This window comes from Mus caroli, unplaced genomic scaffold, assembly GCF_978045245.1.
Source record: "Mus caroli unplaced genomic scaffold, Mus_caroli_1 scaffold_1, whole genome shotgun sequence".
Taxonomy (NCBI): Eukaryota; Metazoa; Chordata; class Mammalia; order Rodentia; family Muridae; genus Mus; species Mus caroli.
The window spans coordinates 119,960,050-119,973,291 of NW_028227256.1; the positions used below are offsets into that span (position 1 = coordinate 119,960,050).

The 13,242-nt window shown below is 34.8% G+C and overlaps 1 protein-coding gene across 3 annotated transcripts in view; it reads right to left on the reverse strand.

Annotated features, from left to right (window-relative positions):
- Positions 1-13,242, reverse strand: part of Dpp10 (dipeptidyl peptidase like 10) — a 1,511,806-nt gene that overhangs the window by 32,014 nt on the left and 1,466,550 nt on the right. For all 3 annotated transcript variants that reach the window (XM_021165015.3, XM_021164934.3, XM_029476885.2), the window contains exons 17-19: positions 12,777-12,824; positions 5,343-5,441; positions 5,166-5,235 (exon numbers count right to left, since the gene is read on the reverse strand). In XM_021165015.3, the coding sequence (XP_021020674.1) occupies positions 5,166-5,235; positions 5,343-5,441; positions 12,777-12,824 (217 nt within the window). The remainder of the gene's footprint in view (positions 1-5,165; positions 5,236-5,342; positions 5,442-12,776; positions 12,825-13,242) is intronic.

The window sequence follows — 13,242 nt, forward strand, 5'->3', positions numbered from 1 at the left end:
ATACATTTTTACAATGACGTGTGTAAGTAAATAATAGCTGCTGATGTTAATTCTTATTAGCTTCATAATGTAAGTTCAGAGTTATGCTGTAAAAAAAATGGTGCAAAGATGTCTAAGAATCAATTTTCAGCATAATTCAGAAAATCTAAAGAAATGAGAAACTGATTCACCCAGAAGGTTAAATTTAAACATAAGTACTCAAATTGATTATGATCCTATCTTTCTCCAATTCACCTCATTCTTGAAACTTGCATGGTTAATTGATTCATTCATTTTTTTTTCATTTTATTCATTTACTCATGCATTCTGTCAATATTCTTGGGGCATGAATAATATTGCAATTAGTGTGCTGAGGCAAGATTATACAAAAGAAAGAGATGCTTGGTTAACATATGAAAGTGTGAAACACTTATCACTCTCTGATATTACATATTAACACCAAGGACACACAGGAACTTATGAAGAAATATGCCATTATATATTACTAGCACTTTTTAGGTTAGGCAACAAAAGAGGCAGCATGAGCAAATATACACCGAGCCAAGTTCAAAGTGATGTAGTCAGCTGGGGACAAATAATGTCTTAAGTCTAGAGGAGCCAGGTGTTCTTCAGAGTGGATGGTGCTGTGAGCACCACATTGCCTGGAAGTCCCTATGCTTGTCCTAACAGAGGGCAAAAAGACAACTGAGAAAGAGAGCATGGAGGATAACTAAAGTACACAAAAGCCAAGCAAAAGACAGAGTGGTCACCTAGATTCAAAGTACCTAGAATAGATCAGCTACTGATACAGAGCTTGAAGAGAGTGAGCTTACAGAAAACACCATCATTCAAAAGGAATACAGTCCCATGACCTCAATGACAGACAATCCAATCATAGTATTGATTAATTGATAGATTGATTGATTGATGGTGTTTTGTTCATTTTTATATGCTTTTATTTTGTTTGTTTGTGTGTGTATGTGTGTGTGTGTGTGTGTGTGTGTGTGTGTGTGTGTGTGTGTGTGAGAGAGAGAGAGAGAGAGAGAGAGAGAGAGAGAGAGAGAGAGAGAGAGAGAGAGAGAGAGAGAGAGAGAGAGAAGTGTTTCTTGTATCCTAGGATGGTCCCAAACTTTGAATATATCCCCAAGATGACCTTGAATTTTTTTGATCCTTTTGTTTCCTCAACCTGAATGCTGAGGTTTTCGACTGCACTATCAGTCTGGTTTATCAGTGCTGGGACAGGAATGTTACACAAGTAATCTATGAATTGAACTATATCTCTAGCTATCCCAGATATTCCACTCAGCTATAAAACCATTTCTCCAGTCTAAGAAATGTTTTCTGACACTTTGTAGACCAGATCTACTGCACAAAACAGCAAAAATCAAGATACTATAGTCACTAAATCAACATTTATGCCTAAGTAGTAGAAACCTGAACATTTTTGCTCAGTAATGTTTAACTCAAAATAATTGAAGAATACAATTATCTATTACAGTTTTAGAAAGGGAAGCTCTATCATCACTGGAAAAAAAAAAGATGTTTTTTTCTTAGAATAAAAAGTGTTCATTTCAGTTCTAGGTAATATCACAGAACTCCTCATGGAGTAGGATTTTCCAGTTATAAAAAAATAAATTATTGTCATTTTTCAGGAAAACATTTTGTCTGAAGATGATTTTACTGTGCAAATTAAATTTCTCTTAAAAATCCAAAAAACATCAATTAAAGAAACACTTCTATGTATGCAACGTCTACTTAGAGTTTTTAGCATAAAGTTCTAGAAATGATGTTTAACAATAGAAATTAAAATATAAATTGTTTGTTTATACATGTTACATTGTGCTCAGTTCCTTAGATGCAATATCTTTAAGCAATGGATTCAGAATAAAGTGAATTAGTAAATCATGTGAGCAGCACCTATCAATAGAAATGAAAGCCAGAACTTAAACACCTGCTTTCAGACTTTCTTTCAGCAAGCCAGAATGTAGCAATGTAAATTCCATGAGCCTGACTATATGATTTCATTTGCTTTGGTAGCATCTACCTGTTAAATATTTTTATAGGTCCTATATCACACATTTCATATTTAAACTGTTATGTTTAGATGTATAAAATATCACTATCTCTAATAAAAGTATGATTGCATGTACAACCTATTAAGGTGCTATCTGCCAGTGTTTATGTCCCAGATAACATGATGATTATATACAATTTATTAAAGAAGTGTGATTATACTTAGAATTTATTAGACACTAAGTGAAAGTGTTTATGCCCCAGACAATGTTTTCATTTTGTGTAAACATTATGCATATAAAATTCATTGTACAAAGTGCATATGTAAGGACACCGCGTTATCCACAATTGGTTCACAATTTAACAGTAGTTTAGAAGCCTTAAGCCGTGCATTGGAAACCCTAAGAGCTGCAGTTGGAAGCTAGACACAACCAACAATTTTACTGGTGTGCTTCCTTCAAAGAGACTCAAATGATCATTTTCTGGGCAATAGATTTTTAAATTAACTTATTGTTTCACATCCTGATTATTTAGTCATAATCAACCAGCTAAAAGCACACGTTTAAAGGAAGATCCAGTTAATGTACCACATCAAAAGGTGAACATCTCAATATCTGGCCAACCTTCCCCAGCGAGTACCTTATCCCTGCAAGGAAGCATGAATAACTGTCTCTGTATCCATTTGCATAAAGGAACCATGCTCCAAACATGATATTATCCTTTATCTTCTATTTTATTGGTCATGTATCCTGAGAAACCTAGCATCTTTTCCCTGAGGAAAATTTGCTTTGTAATAAATTTGAGACAAAGTAACAAGAACAACAAAATCTCTGTTTCCAAAAGGGAACATGACTGAATACAGAACTATTCTCCTAGCTAGACTGTCACTGTTTTAATTTCTACTGAGCCTACTCATAGGAGAGGAGAGGGAGAAGAGGATCATGGAACCCTCACCCAAGTATACAATCACCCCACCAAATCACATGAAATTCTGCACCAATTTCCCTGGTCTCAGAGTATGCATCCTCTAGAGAAAATATGTTGGGAAAGACAGCCAGATGAAGTCATCAAACCTGCTGGGAACAGACTTTTGAGTGTGGCTGCTTTAAGGTCACCCATGCTCTTGCCTGCAAACCCTCCCTAATGGCTCTGTAAGTAAGCCTAATAAACTCATTGGAACTTCTCAGGACTAAAGAAATCATAATTAAGTTTGATCTTGAGATATTAGAAGGAGAGGTAGATGTTTATGTCTCCTTCAGGGAAGTTACTTTGACAACAATGACTAAGGCAATATTTTTTATTTCCCCTTTTTCTTATTTCAGTGTCTTTAGTATGTTCCTCAATATATCATATGCAAAGAATAAAACTGGTTAGAAGAAAGAGACAAGGAAGGATATATAGAAAATTACCACTGGGAATTGCAGCTTCTTCTGGCTCTGAAGGGGAAATTAATGTCTGGACCTGTGTTAGAGCACTCAAAATCTACATAAAGTATCCCCACTGTAATGATGCATACTTGTAATCCCAGAGCTTGGAGGTAGAGCTAGCCACCCAGCCTTGCTTCCTTAGAAAGTTCTAGGTCATGAGAGATCCTATCTGCAAAAAGACAACTGATACTGGCAATGACTAACATTGACCTTTGGCTTGTATACACACACACACACACACACACACACACACACACACACACACTACAAATTAGTTACACAATTTATACTGAAGAGTGTAAACCAGCATTCTATGTCTATGAATCATATGTATTAGAGAAGCACAACACAGACCTAGAGCAAAGAATGTGTTCCATTTCATTTAATACATATAGGGGCTAAATTATTATGAATTACTATGAAAAAATTATGATACTTTCCTAAAGGCCTGGAGATAGGAGGTGGCAAACTAGACTTTGCACAAGCCAACTAAGCTTGAGAATAGTCATCTAGAATACTTGGAAAACATATGACATTTTTCTTTTTTTTTTTTATTGCCCGTACTAACTCATTGAATGTAATTCTGGATAATGTAAAGCATTGTGAATCAATATGCTTCCAGGCTTCTTAGTAAATCAGTAACTAATAAGCCTTTGGCACTGAAGACTAAATGAGCATGGCATCAGTTACAATGAGGTGTTAGTATCTCTATGCTGAAGTCTATACAGTCCTGATCTCATAAAAAAATAAGTATGAATAAATTCAATTGTAAAGCTGTATATTCTTAGAATCTGGTTTCCTAAACAGACTTACTTTCCCTTGCCACAAGTCAAGGAATGTGAAATAAAAGAGCAACACAGACAACAAGTTATTTAAAAATGAAACAGTGTATTTGTTCACTTTGTAAAATCACTGATCAAGAATTCAGTGCTTTAAAAATTACTAAACAGATATACACAAACCAAGCTGCCTTGTATCAATATTGCAAATAACAGAAACAGATATGTTATAATATTGAGGATGTATCAAAACAAACCAACCAACCAACCAAACAAACAAACATATATTCTCACACAATAAGGCACCCATTAAGTTGACAGTCTTCCTAGCTATGATGATGAGTTTTTAGCTGTCTACTTGACAGAATTTAGAATCATCTCATAAGAGAGTCTTAACCAGGTAATTATATCAACTTGGCTTTGGGCCCATCTACAAGAGATTGCACTGATGTTTAAGTGATGTGGAATGGGTAGGGGAGTGGGGGGGGTATGGGGGACTTTTGGGATAGCATTGGAAATGTAATTGAGGAAAATACGTAATAAAAAAAATTACGTAAGAAAAAAAAAGGAAGGATCCAATCTACTGTGGACAGCACCATTCTCTAGGCAGGAAATCTTGAACTAAATAAGAATGGAGAAATTCAGCTGAGCACAACCAAAAGAGCATATATGAATTAATTTCTCTTTGCTCTTGATTTTGGATATGAAACAAGTAGCTATTTGATTTATCTGCCTTAACTTCTTCACAATGATGGCTGTAATTTGGACTTACTACCCAAATAAACACTTATTTTCCTAAGTTGCATTTCATCAAGATATTTTATACCAAGAGCAGAAATGAAAGTAGAACACTGACTAAGCCAGAATAATTATAATTTTTCATTTAATAAATCTGTCATGTGAGGCACAAGAGTATACTTATCAAATCTTTAGATTCGTTCATTTTAATAAAATATAAAATACTTACATTATTAATAGAAGAGCATACTGGTTTTTCTCCACAAAATCTTTGGGAAAGGACAACTGTAAAGGAAGTTCTTTTAAAGAAAGAGCAAAATATTAAAGATGGAGAGTCATTTAAATGTAAAAGTATAAGATGCAGAGAAAGCTGTTCTTGAAGGGTGTATGATGTGCTAATTTTTACCATAGTCATCAATGTGAAGTATTCTAGTCTCTCTCTTTGCGAGCTTCTTCTTCTGAATAGTTTCTTTCATCACAGAATTGGTTTCCAAGAGGAAATACCCTGAAAATCAGAAAATAAGTGTCTGTGGAACATCCAGGCATAAATAGTTCATTCACATCATACCCCAACCCCTACCCAAGGATCAGGGATTACTGCAGGAAAGGGGGAAGAACAAATGATTAGAATCACAAATCAAGGTGGACCAACATAAAACAATGTCTTCTGGACATGGTAGAAACTATTGCACTCTTGAACTCACAGCAGCCATTGTTTGCTGCACAAGCTAAAGTCAGTGACATTTCAGAATGGAATGTGGAGGGCCTCAAAATTCCACACACTTAGGGAATAGTTAGGGAACTATTGATTGCTAGCCAAAGAGGAGAGATATCTCTTTAAACCTGTGGGTTGGTCATGCTTTAGTGGATGTCCCCACACCCTTGAGAACCTGAGCAACACAAAGTTAACTTACCAGGTTTTAGAGGAAAAAAAAGAAGCATGAAGTTAAAGGGGGCACATTTTTTTGTTTGTTTTGTTTTGTTTTTTGTTTTGTTTTGGTTTTGGTTTTTTGAGACAGGGTTTCTCTGTGTAGCCCTGGCTGTCCTGGAACTCATTTTGTAGACCAGGCTGGCCCTGCCTCTGCCTCCCGAGTGCTGGGATTAAAGGCATAGAAAGGATTGAAGAAAGCAAACTTGCCTTCCTAGATCCCACAGGAGCATCTGTGCTTCAGTGTAACACAAGATGCCTGCTATGGTAACCTTGTGGAAATTGTCATACAGTTCAGGCATTCCCTTTACATTTTTGTATTGTTCATTTGAAGGTACTATGACTGTATTGTTAAATATTTGTCAGATTTACCAAGTGTTTTATTTTTTCCAAAATCATTTGGGATTCTTGCCTAAATAAGGGAGTCACATTGAATGGGGTTATTTCAGCAATATGGAATGAGTAGACACTGGATAATCATAAAATATTAGTCATTAATTACATACTAAATGTAATATGTAGTAAATGAATTGCACCTAAACACACAAGAGTGTCTCTCTCTCTCTCTCTCTCTCTCTCTCTCTCTCTCTCTCTCTCTCTCTCTCTCTCTCTCTCTCTCTCTCTCTCTCTCTCTCTCCCTCGTGTATTAAGGGTGTGGCACAGCATCTATCTTGTAGAGGCCACAGAACAACCTCATATAGTTCCTTGGCTGCAGTCCACCTTATGTTTTTGTTTGAGATAGGGTCTCTTCCTGGCCAATGAACACAGAGTTCTCCCAGTCTCTGCCTTCTCAGACTGAGACGATAAGTGCAACTCTTAATGCTCATTACAATCCTGGGGACTGAATTCAGGACCATGTTCTGGCAAGGTAAGCAATTCACCCACTGGAGCTTTTCAGCAAGAATTATTCTATTCTCTCCTCCTCCTCCTCCTCCTCCTCTTACTCCTCCTCCTCCTCCTCCTCCTCCTCCCCCACCTCTAGCTTTATTTTATTCTAAATTTAGAATAAAGGTAACAGATGGCATAGCCTTCCTTCCTTTCTTAGACAGGATCTCATTATGTGCCAATGCTGGATTTGATCTCTTTCTTTACAGCCTAAAATAATCTCCAGTCTGGGATTGTCCTGCCTCTGCATCCCAAATGAGAGGATTGGGTATGTGTGAACCACTGTGTCTGCCTTGATCTCTATTTTCTGGAACAGCTTGTGTGAGTTTGGTGATATTGTATATAATACACTAATAAAGACTTTAGTTTTCTAAACTAAACATTTAAATATTTGGTTCCATGTTATTCACTTTGCTACTTGTGTGATGAAATACATATAAGTACATTTAACCATTGTCATGCCCAATGAGGTAGACCTAACACTTGTATAATGTTTTCTCCTTTATCATGGGCTTTCTGCAGTTTTTTTTTCTGTCCATAAATATTGTTTTACTGAATTTTCCTTATTTAAATTGTATTCATTTTATAAATTTTTAATATTTTGGTATTTTCTGGCTAGTATTTTATCATCTATTTTAACAAGTCCTGTTGCCTGTCTGATTACAGCCAGAGATGTGACAAAGATTCTGGCCCATTGTCAACAGAATTCATTGACCAGTTTCACTTTGTAATGTGTTTTTGGAAGTTTTCTTCTGTTAATGTTGCAAACCCACAACCTGATTTTGATAGTGTCCATTTACACTTGGTCTTTATTTCAAGGGTTTTGTCTTTATTAGTTTTCTTTATAAGAACACATCCCATTTGTTATATTTACCTTCTTTGCATTTCCTCTATTTTAATTATCTACATATTGTTCTGAGCTATGAGCTTTCCTGCTGGTATTGCTTGCTGTTCTGGGAATAGACCCCAGGGCCTCACCCATGCCGACTCAGTGTATTATCACAAATTTTATCCTCAGCCTCAGAAACCAAGAGAAATTATCACACTGTACCAGATCAATCCATTTCTGTTTATTCCATTGAGTTATGACTTTTATATGCGATCCCTTTCCCAACAAATTCCTGCTTATTAACTATCTTGCCAATAACAGAGACTGTGGAGAATGTGTTTCCTGGTCTTCCTAAAACTCAGCCAGCCTGTGCTATTTAAAGGGTAGCACATTTTCAAAGAAGCCATCACAACATTTTATAACAAATGTTATAGATTGTGAATTCATATTTCAAAAACCATGATTACATTTTTCATGTATGTATTTAGTGGTATATGTGCATGTGTGCATAGTCATGGGCATACAAAGGCACACACATGGAGGTTAGAGGACAAAGTTTGTGAGTTCTTTCCTACAACCTCATATACCTGCAGAATCAAACTTATAAGCTTGGCAACAGGTAATTTTACCCACTGAGGCATCTTACTTACACTAAAACTACAAAATCTTACTCTGTATAGTCTGTTAACATTAACCATTTATTATAAAAGGACACTGAATAGTTCTATATAAAACAAATACATTTTGCATAGACAAGATGCCAGCATCACTTGACAATGTTGTTAGTGCAAATTTTTTGACATTAAAGTTTGTTAAATTTTTATCTTTATACCTTTAAATATAAATCATATTTACTATTTTATTTTATAAATGTACACTAGATTATTGCATTCCAATTAATAATTAAGTAAATGATTAAGAACATCTAGTGGGACCAACATAGGAGTGTTATAGTAGTAATTTAATATAATGTATTATAAATTACCAGTGGGGAAAAACATAATTACAAATAAACTAATTGCATCACTGTAATAGCAGTTGGAATTTTTTCTAGTATATTAAGTGGAATTAACTTACTCATAAAATAAATATCTCTCTATGAGCACAGAGAACTCAGTTGTAGTTTTAAGAAAATCAAATTTAAGAAAGATTTAAAACATTTCAAAATTGTATTGGTACACCATAAATTACAATAAATCAGAAAATAGGTTTTAGTAAACATGACTTGTCCTCATCAAACAATATAAGATGGGGTAATGCTAAGATATTCAGTTAAATGTAGAGATTGGGGAGCAAAGAGAAGATACTGAGAACAGAATAGTGTGAAACAGTGTGAAGGAGTTGAGAAGGATGCTAAGAATTGAGAAAAGAATAAACAAGAAGTGAAAGTGATGAAAGACAAACTAAGGGAGACAGGGAAGAATGGAAAGAAAGAGACACAGTAGAAGAAACAGACACAAATGAAATTAAGAACAGAAAAGCTTGCATGGGCAAACAGAGAGTCAGAATCCCTATCCCCATGACCTCTCTACCAAAAACATGGAAGTGTGTATCCCCCAAAGTCACACATTAGTGGTATTTAGAGGGCAAAAATGGTGTTTAAGGGGAAGTCCCAATAATAGAATACTGTTGGCTATGTAAGCAGAAGAAAAGATACACAGGCAGGGAGCTTGGTCCCCATTCTTCATATGCGATTCACTGCTTGTCCTAGGAACTGACAAGAAAACTACACATCCCCTAAGGCTGGAACAGTGGGATAGACCTGTCTTTGGACAGCAAACCTTCCAAACAGAGAGCCTGCTGAGCACATCTCTCACTATGGAACAACTGAGTGAATATGGACAGAAAGAGAGAGAAAGGCGTGTTTCAAACAATAATAAGGTAAAAATGTATTTGTGTATAAAGTGCATAATACACAGAATAGAGCACTTGGAAAATATTAAAAGAGAAACAACAAAAACAAAAATTACCTTCAAGTTCTCACTTAAATGTAAAAACACTAAATAATTGAGAAAATTATCCTAGGTTTTGTTATTGTTTTATTTTTCAGACAGAATGTCATGATTCCAGATAAATGTTGAACTTGCTACCTATGTAGTCCTGAATTTCTGATCATCTTGCCTCTCTCTCTGGAGTGCTAGGATCAAAGAAATGAATCACCATGCCCAAGTTATAAGGCGATAGTCATAGTATTGGTATTTTATGTATGCTAGGAAGGTACTCCAATACCTTTGTTATACTCCTGATACCTTCTTGAAGTTTTATATAATGTATAACCATCAATATCTTTGTTTTCATAAATTATGCATAAAGATAATCTTATCTTTATTCAGCTTTAATTGCCAAGAAGAAAAAGAAAATATGAAAAACTGATGGCTGAAGATTTTGTTATATTCTTAAATGCTCTTTATATTTCTGATTTAAAAAAAACTGAGAGCATCTTCCTATAATCATTAAAATAAAGCTTTTGTTTTATTAATTCATTAGGAAAGAACATGATGTTTTATTTACTGTATTTTTTCATTTTCTTTAAATAGTACTACTTTTCACAATTTTCTTTTCCAGAAATATTTTACTTCATATTGCTCAGGGAACATCTAAGGTTGCCTCATTGATGATTCTATTTTTTACAACCCACAGACCCACTCGTTACTGAATAAAAAACTTTGTCTCCCTAAATAATTGTCCCTAAAAAGAAAGCAACTACCTGACCTTAGTTCACCCAGCCAACTGAAAAACTATACGTTTTGATCAAAATGGAATCAGAATTGATTTCTTGGTGGGAACACTATTAATATTTTATTACTTGTCAGGAGAAATGTTCTGTAATTTTCAGCAGTGTTATAAAAACAAGGCTTTGTAACAATGAGGTAAAATTTAATACATTCTCATAAAGACTTTTCTTGGAGCCATTCTTTGACAGAGATTAAATATGCAATGTGACACCAAGAGCTGCCACATCTCATAGGTCATATGCATATCTTCTATTGTAAATGTATTTGCCCCTTTGTCAACAAGAAAATTATCTTCAGATTTATTAGTTGCCATGTTTCTGGTCTCAGAAGAAGGTTATGATGGAGTAATCTCATACAATGATTTTCTATCTGCAAAATTTTCTTTTCTATTTTTCTTTCTGTCTCTAGTTGGATATTGCATTCACAAGTAGGTTCTCCAAATCTGTTGCCCTGATTACCAAAACGTTTAGTATTAAATGAAGGCATAGGCTGATTTTAGAAATTTGATATTTCTATGAATTATGCATATTATAGAAATTAATTAAAGTAGTAAGTAGGTGCTTCCAATTATTCTCAATGTAGGGTATCTTAACTCCTACACATGTTGCAAAGGACTCTATATATGTAAAGAGATAAAAAGATTACCACACCTCCTTTAAGATAGGTCCTGAAGATGGGGTAGAGAAGCAAATAGAATTGAAACAGATGATGAGCTATTTTTCAGTCATATAAAACAACACTAATCCAGGATCCATCTTCATGGGAACAGGTAGTGGATTTCTATAAGGTTCAATTGGTTAAGCATGGGCAGCCTTTCCTTTCTTAGAATGGCACATGCCCTTCAGTTTTACACATTTATACTTATATGACCATCGAAAGAAGAGCCTGCATTGCTAAATGTGACTCAGGATAAAACCATGACAAAAAATTATTCTAAGCTCAGATCGCCTTGCTTGATTTATGGCTGTTAAGTATTCATATGATGCTAGCTAAGTTCTTTCACCTGTCTTCAAATCAGTTTCTTTACATGTAAAATAAAATAAGAAAATAAATTATCTCAGGGATGCTCTCTGACTTTAATTAACCTGTAAAAATTATTATTAATATTATATAGCATATATGACTGGAACTCAGTGGTAAAGAATTGATACTGTTCTTACAGAAGATCTGAGCTCAGTTCTCAACACCCATACCAATTAGCTCACAATGCGCAGTGCGAACATCCATTTCCAGGAGATGTGACATACTCTTTTAACCTCTACTGGCACTTGGACAAATACAGAATATATTCACATTTATGTAAATAAAAGTAAATTTAAAAGATTATGCAGCTCACTAGAGCATAAAAGTTCTGACTTTGTAAATTTAGAAAACAAAGGTAACAGACAGGGATGAGAATGCAATTTAATGTAGAAATTCATTCTAAGTTTAGCTCAGCAGGGTAGTGGAGAGCAGGCTCACCAGTTAAGAGTGCATCCTGCTCTTGCAGAGGACCTGGGTTTGCTTTCTAGTACTCATACTGGCAGCTCACAACTGGCTATAAATGTTGTTCCAGAGGATCTAATGCCCACTGCCTCCATGGGAACTGCTGTACTCATATAGTGTATATACATACATTAAGCATATAAGCATACATACATACACATAAAATAAAAAACCGAATTACTAAATCTTGAAAGAAAATTGACTTAATCATATACTTACTTATTCACTCTATTTTAAGTTTTCATATTCTAAGTTAAAGTTAAACATATAACCATCTTATCTGTTGCATTTGATAACATGGTTTGCTAATAAAGTTGGCTGAATATACAAATGAAATAAATGAACATATGTGAATACACACACACACACACATATGGCTATATATCTAGTACAAATACAATAACGTAAACCACATGAATATTTTATAATTTTTCCAAGTATTTTATCACTATCTGTGAATTTGATATTACTTTAACCAGTGGAATACAACATGTTTTCTTTCCCAGAAAACAGAAGGGAACTCAAGGCCCTCTACCTCTACGTCAAACACTCAAATAGTGTTTTCAATATAAATAGATGTATTTGGGACCTATGAAATGTCATAATATCTGCAAAAAGCATTGAGATTTTACATAACCTACATGGGACTGAAGAAATGATCTTGAAGCTCAGGGGCAAGTAGGTGGGAATGCACATGCCTGTTAATCTTTTTTTATGGGATTTAGATTCTGCAATTATCAAGATCTAACCTAAGCTGTAAGATGATCAAGCCACTCACTTTACTGTTTTACTAACATACATAAAATCAACTTAAAGTCCTTTACAAAGCATTCCTTGGGCTGAGGTTCCCTTTGAGGAAGGTCCTAGAGTACGACACATGAAAGAGAAAAAAAAATCAAAAAACAAAACCCAAAACCTCCACTTTGCCCAAGATGAAGGCCAAGTATTATTTTCAAACCTGCCTTCTCTGATACTCACTTGATGGGTTGTCTGTGATGTGAAGGCTGACCACTGGGACCTTTGGACCTAGAATTTAAAAATACACATATAAAGGATTTTTTTAAAAGATGTCTGAATATACAAAGTTGTTTGCTGCCAAGCCAGTGATGGAAAGAGAGAACTGACTCCTAAGTTGTTCTCTGACATCCACATATGTATCATTCCAGGTACACAAACACACACACACACACAGAGTTATACAAGCAAATACATAAATACAATAATAACATCTTTTGCCAAATGGAAGTACTATATATTTAAAAAAAAATGAAACCAAAACTAAACAAACAGAATTCATGCCACTCATTACATTTCAAAGGGTTGTATGATTTAAACTTTGTCTCTGAGAGGAACAGTGCTGCATTAATGGGAAAATGATTACTTTTATTGTGTTCTTGTACAATTTCTCTAGATATATCCATGTGAGGCCATGCTGTGACGAAAG